Raw genomic sequence first — 21233 nt, 5'->3', positions numbered from 1 at the left:
TTCGATTTAATCACAAGTTTTTTGGTCAGATTTTAAAGTACAGATCGGCATCTTTCAAAAAACAGAGCAGTGCAGTAGTTTGTGAAGGGTCGTCGCCAAGCACATCTCGAATGCTCCCGCTGATCCCGTGTGAGTTCCGGAGGTTCTCATACTTTGGGCAAATACAGAGGATGTGTTCGACTGAATTGCGAACCTCGCACAAGTCACAAAGGGGATGAAAGGGTCCTCTGTTGAAGTTGTGTGACATGTTGCAGTGGCCGGTTCTTAACCTGGATAAGATTCGTTGCTCTCTCATCGTTTTGACGTCTTCGAATCTGGTGATGGATCCTTTGATTCTCCGGAGGAACAACGTCGCTTCAACGGACCATTTTTCCGCCCAAAAAGTTTTGAATGTGTTGGCGATCCATAGTCTGATGTCGTCTAGCGGTACTTTGCGCGTCAAAAGTTGTCCAAGGTGACCGATTCCAGCAAAACGGTCGGCCGCTTCATTGCCGGCTATGCCACTATGTCCGGGGACCCACATGAGGACTGTATCCGGCAGCAGATACCTCCTGATAGCTTGTATCCATGGGTGCCTAGTTATAGCCGCGCCAACGGCATCGATGACGCTAGCCGAGTCGGTAACTATCAGGATCGATTTGCTTGACGGTATAGTGGCAGCTTCAAATATTCCGGCAGCTTCGGCCGAGAAAACCTGGCAAATGTCGACGAGCTTCTTGCTGGAAATAAGAGAGTTATTATGACCGCTTACCCCGAAACCAACTCCTTGCATCCCTTTGGAACCGTCCGTGTAGCGAATTTCATAATTGTGATATTTTCTTGAGACAAGTTCGACAAACTTTCAGACTGAGTTGCCAGATTTGCAAGCGGACATTTAATGTTTGTTAGTCTTTTTTGCGATTGCAATTAAAATTCATAAACTTCTGAAATTGTAGGAATCATAAATGAAAGCTTTTGGTTTGGAAAACTGATACAGTAATTTACATTTAATGCGACATGCCGAGGAACCACTCAGTGTCGCATTGGAGGCGATTTGACCTGTAATTGGACATTGAAGATGAGAGTGGTACAGCGTCGACGTCTGGCGGCGAATTTCAATGTGGGGCCATAATTTGGGCCCGAACTCGATGTTTACAAAAATGTCTAACTAAACGTGTCGCATAAAGGTCTGCCCAATACCTAAAATGGCAAAATACAGTACTTTTCGCGATACAAATCGAAACCTCAAAGTAAACTGACAATGTGATGGTGAGAGAGTGAATGTCATTTTTTGCGCTAGCGAGCGGGGTCTAAGTTGTGTGTTTCTTCACACTCCGCTATAAAATTTGGAGAATGAGAAGATCTGGGAAAATCACAGGTGAAAAAAAATCACGTGTTAATTGAAGTTACAGTAGAATCCCGATTATCCACGAATAGTCGGGATGATGTTTAAACATAGAAACTATATTTTATCAATACAGAAATAGATACAGATACAAATAATCGAGGTACAGATACAGATACAGATAATCAGGGTTCTACTGTCATAGTCTTATTTATCGAATAAAAACATTTGCTTGCAGATAATATATTTTATATTTTCGCAATCTAAAATAATCTGGCATCCCTGAAACTGAAAGGATCAGTCTGTATTTGTGAAGCGAGTATTATGATGTGTTTTTGAGAAGGAAAAACGTGTTTTAAAGTGTAAATTATTAATGAAAATTAACTTTTCCAAATCAAATTAGTATTCTATGTGAATGCAAATCACTTTTTTTTTCTGCAAGTGGTGAGAAAATCCCATACAAAAATTGTATCTGAAACTGACGTTATATAATAATAATAAATTTTAGAATATCTGAAAATTCATAGAAAATAGGTTAAGTTAGAGTTAGGACTACGCGCTTCAACTAATTAAATAATACCAAGTAGATATTTTCATTCAAATTTTACCAATTGAAAATTGCCTTTTAGCCTTCTAATCTGATGGAGAATAGTTTGGATCCCAAACACGAATGTCGCCACTCGCCATCGCGGATATTTTCGTTGTCTCGGGTTGAGGGCGATATTGACCGTGTAAGGTGGCAAAATATTGATTGAGGTTAGATCGGATGTCGAAAGCCTAGCTGTCACGATATTGAAGACACTTATTGTCAATCAGTTTGATCGTGTAAGGTGCCCATAAGATGGGCCAACTTGCTAAAACCAAGGCGCCTAGAAGTATATACTAAGGTGGGCCAACTTGCTAAAACCACTCTTCAGCCATCTTGGAAGTCTACTGTGTTTTGTTTGTAAACAAAACACAATACGCTATTGCCGAAGCTCGCTCGTGATCAGTCTGTCTCTTTCACGCTACAAGCAAATAATTCCCCTTCTACTTTCTTCCGTGCTGTTTTCATATACCGCTCCCCTAACCAACTTAGTGACGAAACGGCCTCACCTAGTACCATAGACCCGTCTTGGCTAAAACCACTTTTCAGCCATCTTGGAAGTCTACTGTGTTTTGTTTGTAAACAAAACACAATACGCTAGTGCCGAAGCTCGCTCGTGATCAGTCTGTCTCTTTCACGCTACAAGCAAATAATTCCCCTTCTGCTTTCTTCCGTACTGTTTTCATATACCGCTCCCCTAACCAACTTAGTGACGAAACGGCCTCACCTAGTACCATAGATCCGTCTTGGTTATACTTATGACAGACATACAGCTGTACTTGCGTTGTACTTCGAAAATTGTATGTCTGTCACCATGTACAGCGCTAGAACCATGCAAGCAACTCGGTACAATCGCTGTATCTGTACCGACCTGTTTTACCGCTGTACATGGCTACAGATGTACTGTGCGCAGCGCCATAGACGGTTAGTGGTGGGTAGCATAAACAAACCGAATCAAAACACTTGGTAAACGTTCTTTTTATGGACTTTCTCTTGAGGTCATTACTCAGATTGGAAACTTGTTTGTTGTTGTGATAGTTTAGACGCTAAATAAAAACCTTTTTCATTGAAATAAGTAGTGAAAATTGGTCAAATTTCTGATTGTCAGTTTGACATACGGTACAATGTACAACCAAAGTATGTCTGTCATGGTACGATGGTACCTGTACAACGCTGTGCACGTACAACGCTAGTACAGCTGTATGTCTGTCCCAAGACGGGTCTATGCTACTAGGTGAGGCCGTTTCGTCACTAAGTTGGTTAGGGGAGCGGTATATGAAAACAGTACGGAAGAAAGTAGAAGGGGAATTATTTGCTTGTAGCGTGAAAGAGACAGACTGATCACGAGCGAGCTTCGGCACTAGCGTATTGTGTTTTGATTACAAACAAAGCACAGCAGACTTCCAAGATGGCTGAAGAGTGGTTTTAGCAAGTTGGCCCACCTTAGGATATACTTCTAGGCGCCTTGGTCTGTCCATGATATTACACGCAAGGCGCCTAGAAGTATATCCTAAGGTGGGCCAACTTGCTTCACTCACTCTTCAGCCATCTTGAGAGTCTACTGTGTTTTGTTGGTAAACAAAGCACAATACGCCTGTGCCCAAGCTCGCTCATGATCAGTCTGTCTCTTTCACGCTTCAAGCAAATAATTTCCCTTCTGCTTTCTTCCGTACTGTTTTCATATACCGCTCCCCTAACCGACTTAGTGACGAAACGGCCTCACCTAGTACCATAGACCCGTCTTGATTACACGTATGATAGAAGATGTCAAGGTTATTATACCAAAAGGAGAATCGATTGAATACACCACGGTTAATACTTATTTCAAATCCATTCGAGTTCCGGTATAGGGGTGATGGTTTTTCACATCTACCAAAGCATTTCCTGCTATGACGAATCGTATGGAGTATATGTCTATTTGAGTTCGGTTCACACAGTCACTAATATAGGGTGACTGTATGCCGCCCAGTTTGGATAGATGATGAAATCTATTTATCATGAAGTTCATATACTTTTTGGGAAACATACGTATTTTGCCGTCCCCTGTGATTTAAATTTTTTCACTCACGTATTATAAACTTTTTTTCTTCTTTCACCTCTCATTTGTAGAGCGCTATGTTGTTGTTTATGTTCCAATTGTGGCTACTGTTGTTACGACGAGAAACGTATGGAGGAAAAGGAACGTCGGATGAAGCGCAAACGACAACAGCTGGAGTTGCGGGCACAGCATATAACATTACAAGAGCCATACTACGTGCGATCCGGTGCTTTACACAACACATTCCACTCACCAGAAAAACAAATACCCACGGTTGGCGACAACGATTCGTTATATGGGACCGACAGCGAATCGAGGACATCGATGCATGGTCTGAGTATGTTGGCACCAATTTTACTCTGCCTAACTATGATGGCCATGTACATTGCTTTCGGAGCGTTCGTACTATACAAACTCGAGGATTGGCCTATCATTGATGGAATTTATTTTTGTTTCATGAGTTTATCGACCATCGGGTTTGGTGACATGGTCCCAGGTCTGCGGAAAGAATCGGCCATCACAATATGGTTTTGCTCAATTTACATCATGTCTGGCATGGCGCTGACTGCTATGTGTTTCAATGTACTGCACGAAGAAATTGTTCATAGATTAGAGCTTGTTGTAGAAGCACACGAAAAACTAAACAACAGTGATAACCACAATAGCTTATTAATATCCTGACAGCATGAGAAAAATACAAATTTATATCACAAGAATCCCACCGAAGAAACATTGACTACAGGTAAAGAAACAGAAACGAGTATGATGTGAATTTTCAAAAATAACCTATACAATACCAACAGGTACGCCAGTATCATTGATATTCGCCCAGGAACCTATCGTGAATCAACTACATGTGTTAAAAGATTGCAATAACCATTCTTTAGGTCACGAGCTAGTACCAATTCTTTCCACAAACAACCAAATAACATCAGAGGACCTACAAATGGTTGCTGAATAATAACCTAACGAATATCAATCTATACCGAATGGAATTGCACAATCTTTTTTCATTGAAATACATGGATTGGAACGTGAAATCGTATTTTTATATTCCACTGTTGATCTGGGAGTAATACAGTCTCACATAACACCATTATCTGAACAGAGGAGAAAAAGAATTAAAACGAAAAAAATCATCAGCAGGTATGTTTACAATTACATATTATATACAATTGTAAAAATTATAGCATTGTCGAATCATTCTCGAATATCGTATTTATTACATGGGCTGAAAAGTTGCGGGATTTTTAATGGAAACAATCGTTTTTTGGGCAAAACTGTATTTATTTCTCAGCATAGTTTCCTTCGAGAGCAATACACTTGGTATATCGAGTTTCCAACATTTCGATTCCCTTTCTGTAAACTCTGCCCAACTTGCTGCTTTGTTTGATTGTATCAATCATCGCTCCAATATTCTAGTGTATTGGTATTGATAATTACCATACACTGCATGATTTTCATATGTGTGTGTGCAAGCGCTGAACCTAAATTAATGATTCTGTATTTTCAAGTGGCAAGTTTGTAGAAGACCAGTTACATTTTCCGTAATTTTAGTTGTTTTGATCAATAAATCTAGAAAATGCCGAATTTTGACGCAGGACTACGTCTTTCATTTCTATACCGGGGTGTAAAATCGAAGTTTCGAAAACGAAAGCGTTACGCCGGAGACCGAGATTTTGAGCGTTAATAGCTCTTAAACCAAACGCAAAAACGACAAACGGGAGAAAGAGATGTTTGGAGGTTGAAGGAAATTATCTTTCGAAAAATGTGATTCATACCATCAAAGTGATTTCTTCGATATGGGGATATATTCACTACATCATGTCATATATTTCATATTCTTCATTATGAAATCCATATACATGGCACCTATAGGTATCGAATTATCATCGACACCACGATTTTCGCTAAATGCTCCTTTCAGCTCGGCCTGTAAAAAACTTTTCTGAACTCTAAACCATCAAATTTGGAGCCCTGAAAAGGTCCGTTGATTATACGCTAAGCTAATATAGCACGTTCTTCTCGGATACGATGGACCAGCTAGATGTCCTTGGGCATGATGTGACGCGTTTTGCATGGATAGCACACAAATTGGTATCTTCGAATATGCCTCCTGCAGCGTCATAACCGCGGAACTTTGGAAACGCAAGTCGGGTTTGAAGTCCTGAGCAATTCCACGAACCAAATGCTGCAAAGGTAGCTTGCGGATCAGCAATTCGGTCGACTTCTGATAGCAACGAATTTCACGCAAAGTTCCCGGTCGATAGCGATGTGGCGATGTTTCCAAGTGGGCGCGCTACACACATACACATACATACACACACACATACACGCGCGGAATTATTTTCGTTTGGATGCCATTCAGCATCGAGAAAATTCCGGAAAGATCTAATCGTTGCTGAAAAATAATCTGCCAGTTCCCCTGGTAATTGAAAAATACATTCATGCGAGTTTATTTTAATGTTTTATATCCATATAATATTGCGACCACATACATTTGGTTCTGTGATTTGTCAAACAAGTGCAGCTAGCAGGAAAGCTTCTGAAGATTATTCTTCAGAACAAGGTTTTTTGTATCCAATATAGGATACAAAAACATTGAGCTTCCAACGTAACGCTCTCGTTTTCGAAGTCCCCCAAATATTCATTTATTCATTCATTCAGAATGGATTTAGATTCAACTTCAAACAAATGATCTCTAAATCAACGATAGTCCTACGTCACCCTTGCGGTTATACCATAAATATAACCCACTTCCTGTTTTTTCTTGGTGAAATGCATCGATTTGTCCTTTTTCTCTCTCCGTGAGCACAAAAATTTGTATCAGAGAAATCGCTCGTCGGATTGGGCGACCCCATCAAATAGTGCTCAATTATTTAGCGAATCTTCAAGGATACGATAAGAAGAAGAGAGCTCCACGTAAATCGAAGCTCTCTGACTGGTATAAGCGGGAAATAATTAAAACAGTTTCGAATACCTCAACATCGCTTATTCAAATAAAGCAATCATTGAATTTTTATGTTTCCCGGGAGATAATTCGTCAAGTTTTGGTAAAAATTCATTACATAAAGAGGGCTAACAAGGTTAAGGCTCCTAATCTAACACCATCTAACATCAAAAGACTCCCGAGTGTTGCCAAAGTTCACATAAACTGACAGTGGGACATGTAACATAACAAAGAATGTTTTAAAAGATTACATTTTGCAATATATCATAATCAATCATATCATATATCATATATCATAGATCTTGAATGTAAGTCGGTATATTTTTAGTATTAACATTGCTAGGTTATCTTCAGTGACGAAAAAAGCTCAATTTGGGTGGTCCTGGCGGTTTCAACAAGTACTGGCATGATTTACGGAAGATAACGATTAGCTCTTGAATGTAAGTCGGTATATTTTTAGTATTAACATTGCTAGGTTATCTTCAGTGACGAAAAAAGCTCAATTTGGATGGTCCTGGCGGTTTCAACAAGTACTGGCATGATTTACGGAAGAGAAACAATATTTTTCAACCAGGAACTTTGGTAGAGATAGCTTCCACATTCCAGCAAGATAAAGCCGCTATTCATACCAACAAGGAAACTAAGCAATTGATTAGGGATCAAATACTTGACTTATTGGACTGGCGGTCTCGCTCTCCAGACTTGAATCTTCTTAAAAATCTCTGGGGGATCGTAGTACGCAGAATCTACGCTGAGGGAAAGTAGTGTACCACGTTTGATGAACTCATGGCCGCGGTTTCGGAAAAATGGGAAAATACCGAAAAATCCGTTCTGTAAACTTTGGTAAATAGTATGCCAAAACGAATTTTCCAGATTATTAACCAAAATGGCAAGGTTACCAATTATTGACATGTAAATCTGCCGATTGCTCCGAATTTTTAATTGATAATACAGTCAAAGCTCTCTATAGCGACAAATATTTCTATAACGACTGTTCCAAAGGTCCCTTCATAATCGCATAGAAATTCATTCTTTATTGCGACATTTTCCTGTAACGACCATTCCCTGTAGCGACACATTACCGCTCATACATATCAACCTCTATTGCGACAATTTTGAATGCCACTCCATTCATAGTGCTATAATGATTAGCTGAATTGAATTTAGTATATGACTATGAACGAAAATAGTGTATGTTATGTTCTCGGAACATTAATCATCTGTTCGCACGTAACTAATATGAATTTTCGGATACAAACAGAGAAATTTTAACTTGAAACACGGTACCTAACCTGAACACATATTCAGATTCGATTCTGCTGACGGTACCTTTTAAAATTCTGTTCAAAATTCTGCAATTCAAAAAATAACACTCTAAAGAGACGTTATTGCTCTGAAGTTCTTGTGATGCGCAGTGAGAAACAAACTAAGCGATACTGTGTCAGTAAAAATGAACACAATAGATATTAGCTGTTGTGGATCACATTTAAAACAAAATCCAAAATAGGACAAAAGAGGGGCAAAAATGGAATGCTGTCAGTTTCTCCTATTTCCTCCTATATATCCAAGGTGGTCTTATAGAAGTTGGACAGAGTGTAGCACGAAAAGTCTAAGTCTTCGAAATATACCTCAGTGTCACCCTGCAGACTGCCTAATGGACTCAGGAGTCGGAAGAATTCCGCTTGATTACGCTTCAATAACGCCAAACCGACTGTTGAATCATCAACGCGCCGCTGTTTTTGGTCGACGGTCAGCAAACGCGGAACCCATCGCGCGGTTAGCATTTTCATGTCCAAAATGTCATGCAAATTGTATCCCACTCGTTCTTTTGAAATGTCTACGGCCTCAGCTAACTCGCATAACTTCACTTTATGATCGTTCAAAACGAGTCAATGCACTTGTTTTACGTTTTCTGGATTCGTAGCCTCTTTTGACCTTCCAGAGCGAGGTGCACTTGCGGTGCTGGTACAGCTCTTTTTAAATCCACTAAACCACTGACTGTTGTTCTGTTGTTCTCGAAGGAGCAGCAGTGGAATAGCATTTCGTCAACCACTGCATTGATTGTTCAGGAGTTTTTCCCATCAAAAAACATAGTTTGATCAAAACACGATATTCCTCTTCTTCCATTTTCTATACGAATGCTCAGGTGACACTTGAACAATTGTAGTTTGTGAACAAATAAAGGAAATGTCATGAAACTTCACACATAAGCTAGTGACAGATGAACCTCTCGAAATGAATCTTGTTCATTTTAGTGGCGCCATCTGTTGAAAAATCCCGGCATTTTCAGCCCATGTAGTCTTTCTCACTCCCGGCATTCTTACAAAAATGGAAGTAAAAGTGACAAACCAGTCAAATGAGTTGAAAATCACTATAATACAGATAAAAAAAAGCCCATGTAGTATTATTCGCGAATGTGTTACTATTTTCAGCAAACGGTCGTTTGGCTTTGTGGTGGCCGTCATCCTTTTTGTGGAGCATACACTTCGGTTGCCCTCGGAACTGTCAGAGCCATTTGTTGAAGCCCAAATACTCAAACACGCATTTTTGCATCTGCTTAATTGTCTGAAGGGTAACACTCTCCCGAAAACTGTAAGGTGTATTTTATTATGGTGTTGCTCTAAATCTAGAGTCAACTATGAACCCTCGTGGAAGGAACCCTCGTATTTCTCAGGGCTTACACCACTTTGCCTCCACTTATCCCTACTTTAACCCTTTAACGGGCCGTGGAAACTAGCTAACGAATCGACTCCAGCTTCAGAGAACATAATCCTTACATGAGGAATAACACATATCAACATTAAAAAAAATTTTAACTATTGAAACAGTTGAAAAAATTGGTGGCAATATAGCTGCCACTGCCCGGCTAGCGCAAAATGTTGGTGGCAATATAGATGCCACCTGCCCGGCTAGCGTAAAATGTTGGTGGCAATATAGCTGCCACCTGCCCGTAAAAGGGCTAGTGTTAGATGTTGGTGGCAATATAGTTGCCACCTGCCCGGTTAGCGTAAAATGTTGGTGGCAATATAGATGCCACCTGCCCGGCTAGCGTAAAATGTTGGTGGCAATATAGCTGCCACCTGCCCGTAAAAGGGCTAGTGTTAGATGTTGGTGGCAATATAGTTGCCACCTGCCCGGTTAGCGTAAAATGTTGGTGGCAATATAGATGCCACCTGCCCGTCTAGCGGAAAACACTTGATGGTGAAAATTATCTTTTTGTAATTGAATTTTTGATGTTAGATTCAACAAAAACAACTAATAAAACTCATGATCAGACTCAACAGGTCCTAAACAATTCATATGCATTGAAAACTTAAGCAAAAAGACTGTATTTCAATGACTTTACGGGAAATTTGCTGTGGCTGCTATAAATCGAGAGTTGTTAACACAAAAATGGCTCAAAAATGAATAGTTTTTGATTTTTTCGTGCTTAAAAAAATCAGGCATGTTGCTAGACATCAGAACAAGTTACTACATAAGGTTTGAAGTGATAATTTATTGTTAAAGAAGAGAAAAAAATAAAATCGTTGGTGGCAATATAGATGCCGGCACCCGTTAAAGGGTTAAGCAATCGGCCGAGCAGCATGCAACGAAACTTCGTTGCTGCAAAAACCAGGGCTAGTGCTAGTGTTCCACCTAACTGTAGTTTTATTCTACGATGGTTAAAGTGTTCGAAACGTGCGTAGTAGCTTTGAGCTAGCCGCCAGGAAAACGATGCATGATGATTGCATCTATCCAGATCTTCGAGGCGTCACCTGCTGCTATCAAATCAAGTAAGGGGTTGTAACACTTTCTTGATGGTGTCGAAAGCATCTTTGCATTGTGCACTCCACACAAACTTTCGTTCTTCTTCAGGCTATAATCGAGCGGCTGTCGGATTCTATGAATTTTCGAAAGGAACTTCCCATAGAAATGTCCTGCTCCGTGGAATGACCTGAGCTCACTGACGTCTTTCAACAGTGGCATTTAGGCGATTGAGGCTACTTTCTCTGGAGCAGGTTTGATACCATCAATGTCGGATTTGTAGAAATTGCACTTTCCAGGCCTTAATTGAAAACCACACTCCTGGATGCGTTTAGAAAGCTCCTCCAGAGTACGACCATGCTGTTCTCGAATTACGCTGTAGATGATGGAGTCGTCAAGAGAACTGTCCACAGATTTCAGACATGCAATCATTTTGCTCATGAGCTGCTGGAAGACAGAGGTCAGAGGTTGAATCGAATACAGGTAAAACGGACAGTTGCCAGTGGTAGTGAGATGGACTGTGAAAAGTCTGTTTAATCTGTTCTTAAAGAATGCCCTGCGTCTATAAATGGAAATCAAATCGCGAAATGTAGACTGCTTAGAAGCTGACTGGAACCAAAAGCAAAATAGTTGAGGATCTGTCCGTTTATACTACTGAAAAGGACGATATCACTTCTAGGTGGATTTATTCGATTTTCTCATCATTCAACGGACATTCGAGATGAGTTCAGACCTTGGTTGAATAAAATTATTCCTGTCGCGATCGATAAATCTCTACACTTTATATATTACAAACCTGTCCATATTACCCGCATTGAAAAAAATGTTCTACTTTTCGGTCTGTTTTAATTTCAGTAAAAAACATTGAAAAACACTTTTTTGTAAAATATTTGGCCAATTAGGTAGAGAAACAGTATATTGAATTACAAGAAACTGTATCAAGTTTTGGGAAACATGAGTTTCGATAGATAAATTTGAAGTTATTTTAACATGTCCGTTTTACCCCCACCTCCCCTACTGTCTAGTCAGAACAGTTCTTCGACGTGATAATGTTAAGCCGTTGTAGCCGACAGGTAGTTCCTCGACAACTTTCAAAACTGCGTAAGCGGGCTAAATACGACTTGACTGATTCGATTGAATTGAAACGTTTTGTCTGCTTACATATGCTGGTCAGCAATTTCGCCCAAACATCGAAGGCGCAATCAAATACATCTATTGCTAGTATTTCGAACACTGGATAATTCACTGTTAATTTACTACCGTCTGTTTATTATTGTAGATTCCCTTTTTCCACATGGCGAATTTTATGGTGACCCGATCTGCTACAACGTAGATAATGGAATTGATGACTGACCCGAAACAGAATTCCCATAGAATGAAGGTGGCCATTTCTAAATTTATGCAGACTTCAAATGATGCGTATCGACTAATCAATGTTATGATCAATCCAAATTGAGGTAGTAGCAGCAATTATGTTTCTCGAGGAAATACTGCGCGAGTGATCCTTCTGGCTCTAACGTTATCAAAAATACTCCGTCGACTTCAAGAATACGCGTGTACGAATGCAAATCGGAAGAAATTCCTATAACAAATAATCTTCTGAGCTCGCAACCCCCGCCATGATGTGTGTGACGCTAATCACTCGGTAACGGTAGCGCGAATGGCCCTGTCACGTCACGTTACATCAATTATTCTCCTTATGGAGAACGTTATACTTATGACAGACATACAGCTGTACTACCGTTGTACTTCGGAAATTGTATGTCTGTCACCATGTACAGCGCTAGAACCATGTAATACTTATGACAGACATAAAGCTGTACTTGCGTTGTACTTCGAAAATTGTATGTCTAGTCACCATGTACAGCGCTAGAACCATGCAAGCAACTCGCTGTACCTGTACCGACCTATTTTTCCGCTGTACATGGCTACAGTTGTACTGTGCGCAGCGCCATAGACGGTTAGTGGTGGGTAGCATGAACAAAACGAATCAAAACATTTGGTATACATTCTTTTCATTGACTTTCTCTTGAGTTAATAACTCAGATTGAAACATATTTGTTGTGTTCGATAGTTTAGACGCTAAATAAAAACCTTTTTCATTGAAATATTGGTGAAAATACAATGCAATAAATTTAAACTCCAGATTGTCAGTCTGACATGCGGTACAATGTACAACCAAAGTATGTGTGTCATGCTATCGTGGTCAGTGTTCCGGTCGACATTTCTCTCAACCATCACATACTGCCCTTGCTCAAGAGTTACGGCTCAATATGTATTGCGAATGTAACCAAGAATGCATTGCTCGGTTCTAACAGTCACATCAGAAACAAACGCACAGCCGCAAACACGACTATCAATTGAATGTTTATATGTTTTGTCTTTCTGTCGACCGTACCCAGAAGAGCGATGAAAATATGCTATTTCCATTCTACCATTCGTGCTCATAACCATCCCTCAATTCCGGCTAATATGACTGTAGTTTTAATGTCATTTGACATTAAAACTGCAGTGGTGTGCATTCTTTTTCTCCCTTTATTCTACATTCAAGCGTAGCTGCATATATACATCCACCTGCTCACTCACACATCCATACACGATGGATGGTATTCAGACGGATTGCTACATCAAAGCAACCGTCGAACTCTCCCCTATCAAGTGCGAATGTGTTGAATGAACGTTTTCAGTGGTGAGCCTTCCCCGTGAACACTGTTGTTTAATTACGGGGCGATGGATATCTAATGTATAGGACGAAAAAAAGCCGAAATGTCATATGACATTTTTAGTTCGACGGTTGTTTGACTGTTCATTTTATGATGTTCATTAATGACACAGCACATACGTCTCCATGAACAGTCATACGATGGTGACCATTAGCAACACTGATCGTGGTACCTGTACAACGCTGTACACGTACAGCGCTAGTACAGTTGTATGTCTGTCCATGGTATTATACGTTCTCCACAAGGAGAATAATTACGTTCTCCTTACGTTCTCTTATGGAAACATTCACAAACACCGGCAACGTAACGACCCGTCAGTGGTCGTTCGACGAAAACGACCGGCAAGATTTGTAGATTTCTCTTCACCAACTTTCTTTCTTTTTAATTAATAATAATTTCAATTTTGAGTTTGCTATAGAACCCAATAGACGAGGTTCTGACCCATTTTTCACATTGTCAAATACAGCTGGGAATGTGTTTGCAGCTAAGTTATGACCAAAAGAGAGAATCGATGTAGAGAAATCGATGATGTCACTTACACCCCTTTCATTTTGAGCCCCTCAGTTTTGATTAGAGTTGCATTTATTATACCAACATATCTCTCAGTTCCAAATTACTGAGTCAAAACCATTCGCGGCTAGCTGAGAAAAACAGTCTATATATTATCATTGTTGAATAAGGGTTGGGACTACATGTTTTGAGTATTTAAATAATATAATTCAATGATTTTCATTGAATATTTCAAAATTTAGAACTGATTTTAGGCATACTAATTCGAAATGGCATGGTTATTTACAACTGTTATTGGTGGCGACACTATGAATAACATTAAATAAATCCTTCGTTGTCATTTGCCGCGACGGTGCTGCTGCAAGCATAGAATGCATGTGCGAGTTGATAGACACATTTAAGGAACGTGGACGTTCTTTTCCGTAACGTTCTATGTGAATCGCACATAAGAGGTTGAATTCCAAAAAACCGAACACATCACAAACGCTGCAATGAGGGTGTTCGGTATGCCACCGAAGCGCAACAGAAAAAGGAAGAAAACATGAACATGTATGTTCGCCCAATGACGGGTATAAAAAGCCGCATCGACAGCTAAGAGAGTTTCAGTTTCATTCCAACCATTGTATAAGTAACATCGAAGAAATAAAGAAAAACCTATCCGAACAGGGTGTATCTATTTAGACCAAGTGTGTAGATCCACATAAGAACCCCACCCGTGGTAATTCTGTGTGGACACCTACATGCAACCTAAGGTCTATTGAAACCAAATTCCAAAGTTACAGTCCACTGGTCCAACTATCCTGCGTCCGATTCAGGATAGAACATATGGTCCAAACGAACCGGATTTGGAGAACCAGTATACCAGAAACCTGATACGAGATTTCCGAGATACCTGTGTTTCGAAGAAGAAGTGCCGAAATTTTTGTTTTGCTGTGGTTACTACGCGTTGTTGCGTGTTTAGACGCGATCATTCGAATTGTCGCGTGGGTTGTTTTTATAAAATGCGTGTCGTTGTGTGCGCAAACGCGTTGTAACAAGTTTGTTCGAGTACATTCGAAAACGCTTTTGCGCGAGTTGATTCCGTTTGTTGTGTAAATCGGACAAAACGTAAAAACCATTCGCGAGGTGATAGTGCGCGGAAACACATAAAGAAAAATGCCGCTTGATAGATCGCCGCCTCCGGGAAAACAAACCCCTCCAGATGAACAGCAACCAGTCCCAACAGATCCTCAGCGTGGCTCTTCTGAAAATAGCGAATCATTTCACGGGTTCCAGGACTGGGAAGTCGAATTGGATACAACAACCGTCAAAGAATTGACAGGAATTTTTCGTCAACGAGCCCAGGTGCAAAATAAAGTAATGCGAATCCGCAATACACTCCAGTCCCAGCAGCAACTCAGTTTGGCACAATTGAATGTGATGTCGAAAAATTTATCCGCGACCTATGCTGAGTTTAGTACGTTCCATAGCAAAGCGATGCCACTCATTCCGAATGAAGCGATTGATCAGCAAGAGGAAGTGTATGCTGAATTTGAAGAACTTCACAATTACGTTTCCACAACTGTAGAAGAGTTAATTCTGACAATGAACAACACCGTCCCCCAAACCAAATCAGCACCGCAAGTTATTGTGCAACAGAAGCCTTTGAAGGCGCCGATCCCGACATTTGATGGCAGTTACTCCAACTGGCCAAAATTTAAAGCGGTGTTCCAAGACCTAATGACGAACTCTGGCGATTCAGAAGCTTTGAAGCTGTATCATCTCGATAAAGCCCTTGTCGGTGACGCAGCAGGAGTTTTGGATGCCAGAATATTGAGCGAGGGAAACTATCAGCAAGCTTGGAATGTATTATCTGAGCGATTCGAAAACAAACGGGTGATAGTCGAGTCTCACCTCCACGGATTACTGTCACTCAAGCCTGTGCGTCTTGAATCCCACAAAGAATTACGTGCACTTCTGAATGAGGTCAGCCATCATGTAGAAAGTTTACGCTTCTTGGATCAGGATATCACCGGTGTTTCTGAACACTTCATTGTATATTTGATTAACATCGCCCTCGATAAGTCCACACGAAAGGCTTGGGAATCGACGCAGCGGAAAGGAGAGCTCCCAAAGTATGAGCATACCATAAATTTTCTGAAATCGAGATGTCAAATACTAGAAAGCTGCGAGAGTGCATTCCAGCGTCAAGTGCCAGTTGTACCTAAGGCGAAGCAGTTTTCATCACCTCCAAAGTACCCATTGCAGAAATGTCATGCGGCTTCCACCAGCCCATCTGAAAACGTGTGCGAAATTTGCAGCGGTGCACATCGTAACTTCCAGTGTACAGCTCTGAACAACCTCACTGCAGTCCAGAAGAATAATATGATTCGAACGGCTGGATTGTGCTTCAATTGCCTGCGGAAGGGACATCGTTCCAAGGACTGTAATTCTGATAAAACTTGTCGTAAATGTCAGCGACGACATCATACTTTGCTACATGAAGTAGAAGTATCTTATGCGCGGCCGAATGTAACACCTAATGTCTCTGTTCCCATCAAAGCAGAAATTGAGCAGCCATTGCGAATTCCTCAGATGTACAATCCAATGACTGCAAAACAAAATAGCTCAGTCTTACAAGATTTTTCGATTTCCACACCATGTTCCTGTTACGTTGGGGAACCAACCAAAACCGTACTACTACTTACTGCGGTGGTGCATGCTCTTGACCAGAACAACCGACCTCATCCATGCAGAGTACTATTGGATAGCGGCTCTCAGGTGAATTTTGTGACAGAGGAAATGGCCAATCGACTTGGAGTACCGAAGAAACGTGCGAATGTTCCAATCACCGGCATCAATGCTCTGCGATCCTTAGCTCGTGAGAAGATCAACATTAGTTTTCGATCCCGTGTATCTAGCTTTCATGCGAACCTCGATTGTTTAGTCACAACACAAGTCACTGGAACTATCCCTACATCGAAACTGGATATTGGCTCGTGGAATATCCCAACTGGTCTGATACTAGCAGATCCCCAGTTCCACACGCCTGCAAAGATCGATATGCTAATAGGAGCAGAAATATTCTTTGACATCTTCAAACCAAGTCAGCTTCTTCTAGAGGATGGCTTCCTCATTTGCGCGACACCTACCTTGGATGGATCGTATCTGGAGTTATTCACGAACCGTACTCTCCAACAGTAAACCTCCAACACTCCAATATAGCTTCAATTGAAGAAGTTGAAACCATGATGCAACAATTCTGGAAAATTGAAGAAGTGTCAGATGTTCCCAAATTTTCTGCCGACGAATTGGCTTGCGAGGCGCATTTCCTGTCCACGTATAAGCGAGACCCAAACGGACGATTCATTGTAAAACTACCTCTAAAGAAGAATGTTGACAAGATGAATGATTGTCGAGCCCTGGCACTGAATCGATTCCTGATGTTGGAAAAGAAGTTGGTGCGCAACCCTGAGTTACAGATGCAGTATATTCAGTTCATCCGAGAGTATGAGACTCTTGGTCACTGTCACGAAATTAACGAAGCCAATGACCTGCCTAATCAACGCAATTTTTACATGCCGCATCATGCTGTTCTGCGGCCCTCGAGTTCCAGCACAAAATGTCGTGTAGTCTTCGATGCCAGTGCGAAGCCCACTCCTGATAGTTTATCATTAAACGATGTTCTCCACGTCGGGCCTGTAGTACAAAGCGAATTATTCTCCATTGTACTAAGATTCCGGAAACACCAAATTGCAATATCGGCGGACATAGCAAAAATGTACCGCCAGGTATCAATGGCAGCTGAAGATCAGAACTACCAACGAATATTCTGGAGAGAACATCCGGCACATCCGCTGCGAATACTGGAATTGAAAACCGTAACGTATGGAACAGCTTCCGCCCCTTACCAGGCCACACGATGTTTAGTGCAGCTGGCAGAAGAAGAAGGACGTGATTTCCCCGTTGCCGCGCGCATAGTAAAGGAGGATATATATGTGGATGATATACTCACTGGAGCTGAAAGTGTGACTGATGCTATCAAAGTTTATCGTCAATTAAGGCAGCTTCTTGGTCGAGGCGGTTTTCCCATACATAAGTGGTGTTCGAATTCGAAAGAGCTACTGGAACACATACCGCCGCAAGAGTGTGAGAAACAAATACCAATGGATTATTGTGAAGCAAACCAGGTAATCAAAATTTTGGGATTGCTGTGGGATTCCCACGAAGATGCCCTTTATATCGCCAATCAACCTAAGCAACCAACGATACAACAACAAATAATTACAAAGAGGATTATCTATGCTGAAGTGGCTAAGTTTTACGATCCACTTGGTTTGTTCTCGCCGGTAATAGTTCTGGCAAAATTACTTGTGCAACAAATTTGGAGAACTAAGGCAGGATGGGACGAGTCAGTTGACACCGAACTGACCCAGAAGTGGAATCTATTACTGTGTTCGTTGTCCCAACTCAACCGAATAAAGGTTCCGAGATGTGTGACTTTCAACAATGCAATTGCCTTCGAGTTACATGGATTTGCCGACGCCTCAACTGTAGCCTACGGAGCATGTATTTATCTACGAAGCATATTCAACGACGGAACAGCCAAACTTCGAATGTTATGCAGCAAGTCCAAACTTGCTCCCTTACACGACCTTTCCATACCCAGAAAAGAGCTTTGTGCAGCTCTATTACTTACGCGACTTCTCCAGAAGGTGATACCAGCCCTTGGAATAACGTTCCAGGACATAGTTTTATGGAGTGATAGCACGATTGTTTTAGCATGGATAAAGAAACCTCTAAACCTACTTCAATTGTTCGTACGGAATCGTATCGCCGTCATCCAAGAACATACGAGTGAGTACCGATGGCATTATATTCGTTCTCAGCAGAATCCTGCCGACCTTACATCACGTGGTCTGCTACCAGAACTTCTGGAAGAAAACATGCTTTGGTGGGACGGCCCCGAATTCCTCACAAAGTCACAATACAAAACAGAAAATGTTGAAGATGTTCCCAATGATATGTTACCAGAAATGAAATCCGCTATAGCTACAGCAGCCGTGAGTAGTCCTCATTTCGCATTTTTGTATAAATTCAGCAGCTTCCGTAAAATACAAAGAATAATGGGATACATCCTGCGGTTTGTTGCGAACTGCAAAAAGATTGCGTCTGAACGAGAACGATCCCACTTGACGATTCGTGAGCTGTATCAATCGTCAGAAGCTGTCATCCGCATAATACAACTAACTCACTTAGGAGACGAAATTGAACGAGTTATTGCTAATGAGCCCTGCAGAAGAATCGGTAATCTCCGGCCGATGTACAGTAACGGTTTACTGCGAGTTGGTGGTCGCCTTAGTCATTCCAAATTGCCGTTCAACAATCGACACCAAATAATTTTACCTGACAAAGACCCTATAGTTCGACTGATGATTCAAGAAATGCACATCGAATTGCTTCATATCGGACAGACTGGCCTGATGAACGCAATGCGTCAGCGATATTGGTTGTTAAATGCCCGATCTACTATTCGACAAGTCACTCGATGTTGTGTTAAATGTTTCCGTACGAATCCATCTAAGACGACGCAGCTAATGGGAAGTTTGCCGCCAGCAAGAGTTGTACCATCGCCTCCATTCGCAGTGACTGGAGTAGACTATGCTGGTCCATGTTGGATCAAGCATGGAACTCGCCGTCCGACATTAACGAAGGCCTATATAGCAGTTTATGTGTGCATGGCTACTAAAGCCATTCATTTGGAAGCTGTCTCCGACCTAAGCACCGATGCCTTTTTGGCATCCCTTAAACGTTTTGTGAGCCGAAGAGGATTGGTTCAACAACTACATTCGGACAACGGGACCAATTTTCGCGGTGCCCAGCATGAATTACATGAGTTATATCGTCAATTCCGGAATCAACAAGCAGTTCAACGTATTCAGCAGTACTGCCAGACTAAAGAAATCGAATGGCACTTCATTCCACCAGATGCCCCAGAGTTTGGAGGGTTATGGGAAGCAGCAGTCAAATCCGCTAAAACCCACTTGCAGCGTATTGTTGGACCTGTGAAGCTAACCTACGAAGAATTTGTAACAGTCCTGACTGAGATTGAAGCAGTGTTGAACTCTCGCCCACTTTATAGTATTTCGAACGATCCTGCCGATCCGCTAGTTATTACACCTGCTCATTATTTGATTGGACGTCCTCTCATCGCTCCAGCCGAACCATCGCTTGAAGATATCAAGGCAAACCGCTTGGATCGTTGGCAACATCTTAGGCTAATGCGCGAGCACTTCTGGCGTGCTTGGAACCAGGACTATCTCAACACGCTGCAACCGCGGAAGAAAAATTTACAGGTGATGCCCAACGTTCGTGAAGGTATGATTGTTCTTCTACACAACCGGACCCAGCCCCCTCTCCACTGGAAATTGGGTCGAATCTCCGCAGTGTATCCAGGAAGTGACGGTCTGATCCGAGCAGTTGATGTATCCGTGGATGGTTCGATTTTCCGGAGACCTATCAACAAAATTTCAATTCTGCCTATCGAAGACAACCATTCTATTCGAAGTACATCTCATCCAAGCAGATCGTAAGTCGTACCGATCGGGGGGAGTATGTTCGGTATGCCACCGAAGCGCAACAGAAAAAGGAAGAAAACATGAACATGTATGTTCGCCCAATGACGGGTATAAAAAGCCGCATCGACAGCTAAGAGAGTTTCAGTTTCATTCCAACCATTGTATAAGTAACATCGAAGAAATAAAGAAAAACCTATCCGAACAGGGTGTATCTATTTAGACCAAGTGTGTAGATCCACATAAGAACCCCACCCGTGGTAATTCTGTGTGGACACCTACATGCAACCTAAGGTCTATTGAAACCAAATTCCAAAGTTACAGTCCACTGGTCCAACTATCCTGCGTCCGATTCAGGATAGAACAGAGGGATTTTTTTTTTTGAAGATTTTTTGACATAGGACCATGTCTTTGATTTCTATATAAGGGGGTCACTCTATTTATTAAGAGTTTTCAAACGCATATCACTCAAAATGGTTATTGCGACATATGTTGTGTTATATATCATTAGAAAGGACATTTATCCAGAATTATTTTCTGCTTGAAACATGAACAGTGAATATAGTAAAAAAGTTAACAATTTGACGATTTAATTGGGTATGTTTTCTTTCGATTGCACTATCCACTCGCTTCCTCCCCGACGCAACGAGCAATCTTTTTGCCTAAATTCGGGCGTTAGCTCATAATGTGAGTTGATGCGTAAAATGAATTATCCTCCATTTACCGATAATAGGCAGTGATTTTATATTATATTTTATATTTTATATTATATTGTAAATATATTAATGTTGAAAACAAAACTTC

General features: G+C 41.2%; 3 protein-coding genes across 3 annotated transcripts in view; all 3 read left to right on the top strand.

Moving 5' to 3' along the window:
- Positions 1 to 4887, top strand: part of LOC129777606 (TWiK family of potassium channels protein 7) — a 46387-nt gene extending 41500 nt beyond the window's left edge. Inside the window, exons 6-7 of the mRNA XM_055783978.1 lie at positions 4020 to 4690; positions 4752 to 4887. Coding sequence (XP_055639953.1) covers positions 4020 to 4629 — 610 coding nt within the window. The 3' untranslated portion in view covers positions 4630 to 4690; positions 4752 to 4887. The remainder of the gene's footprint in view (positions 1 to 4019; positions 4691 to 4751) is intronic.
- A 1042-nt stretch (positions 4888 to 5929) lies between these two features.
- LOC129777604 (uncharacterized) lies at positions 5930 to 17058 on the top strand. Its single transcript, XM_055783975.1, has 2 exons — positions 5930 to 7338; positions 11922 to 17058. The coding sequence occupies exon 2, from the start codon at positions 15031 to 15033 to the stop codon at positions 17056 to 17058; it is 2028 nt and encodes a 675-aa protein (XP_055639950.1). The 5' UTR covers positions 5930 to 7338; positions 11922 to 15030.
- Positions 17059 to 17102: 44 nt separating this feature from the next.
- On the top strand, positions 17103 to 20447 carry LOC129773830 (uncharacterized). The gene has a single exon (XM_055777484.1). It carries the CDS (start codon positions 17103 to 17105, stop codon positions 20445 to 20447), a length of 3345 nt encoding a protein of 1114 aa, XP_055633459.1.
- The last annotated feature ends 786 nt before the right edge of the window (positions 20448 to 21233 follow it).

Source organism: Toxorhynchites rutilus, chromosome 3, assembly GCF_029784135.1.
Source record: "Toxorhynchites rutilus septentrionalis strain SRP chromosome 3, ASM2978413v1, whole genome shotgun sequence".
NCBI lineage: Eukaryota > Metazoa > Arthropoda > Insecta > Diptera > Culicidae > Toxorhynchites > Toxorhynchites rutilus.
Note: the sequence above shows the minus strand (reverse complement) of the source record. Positions and strands in the feature narration are given on the sequence as shown.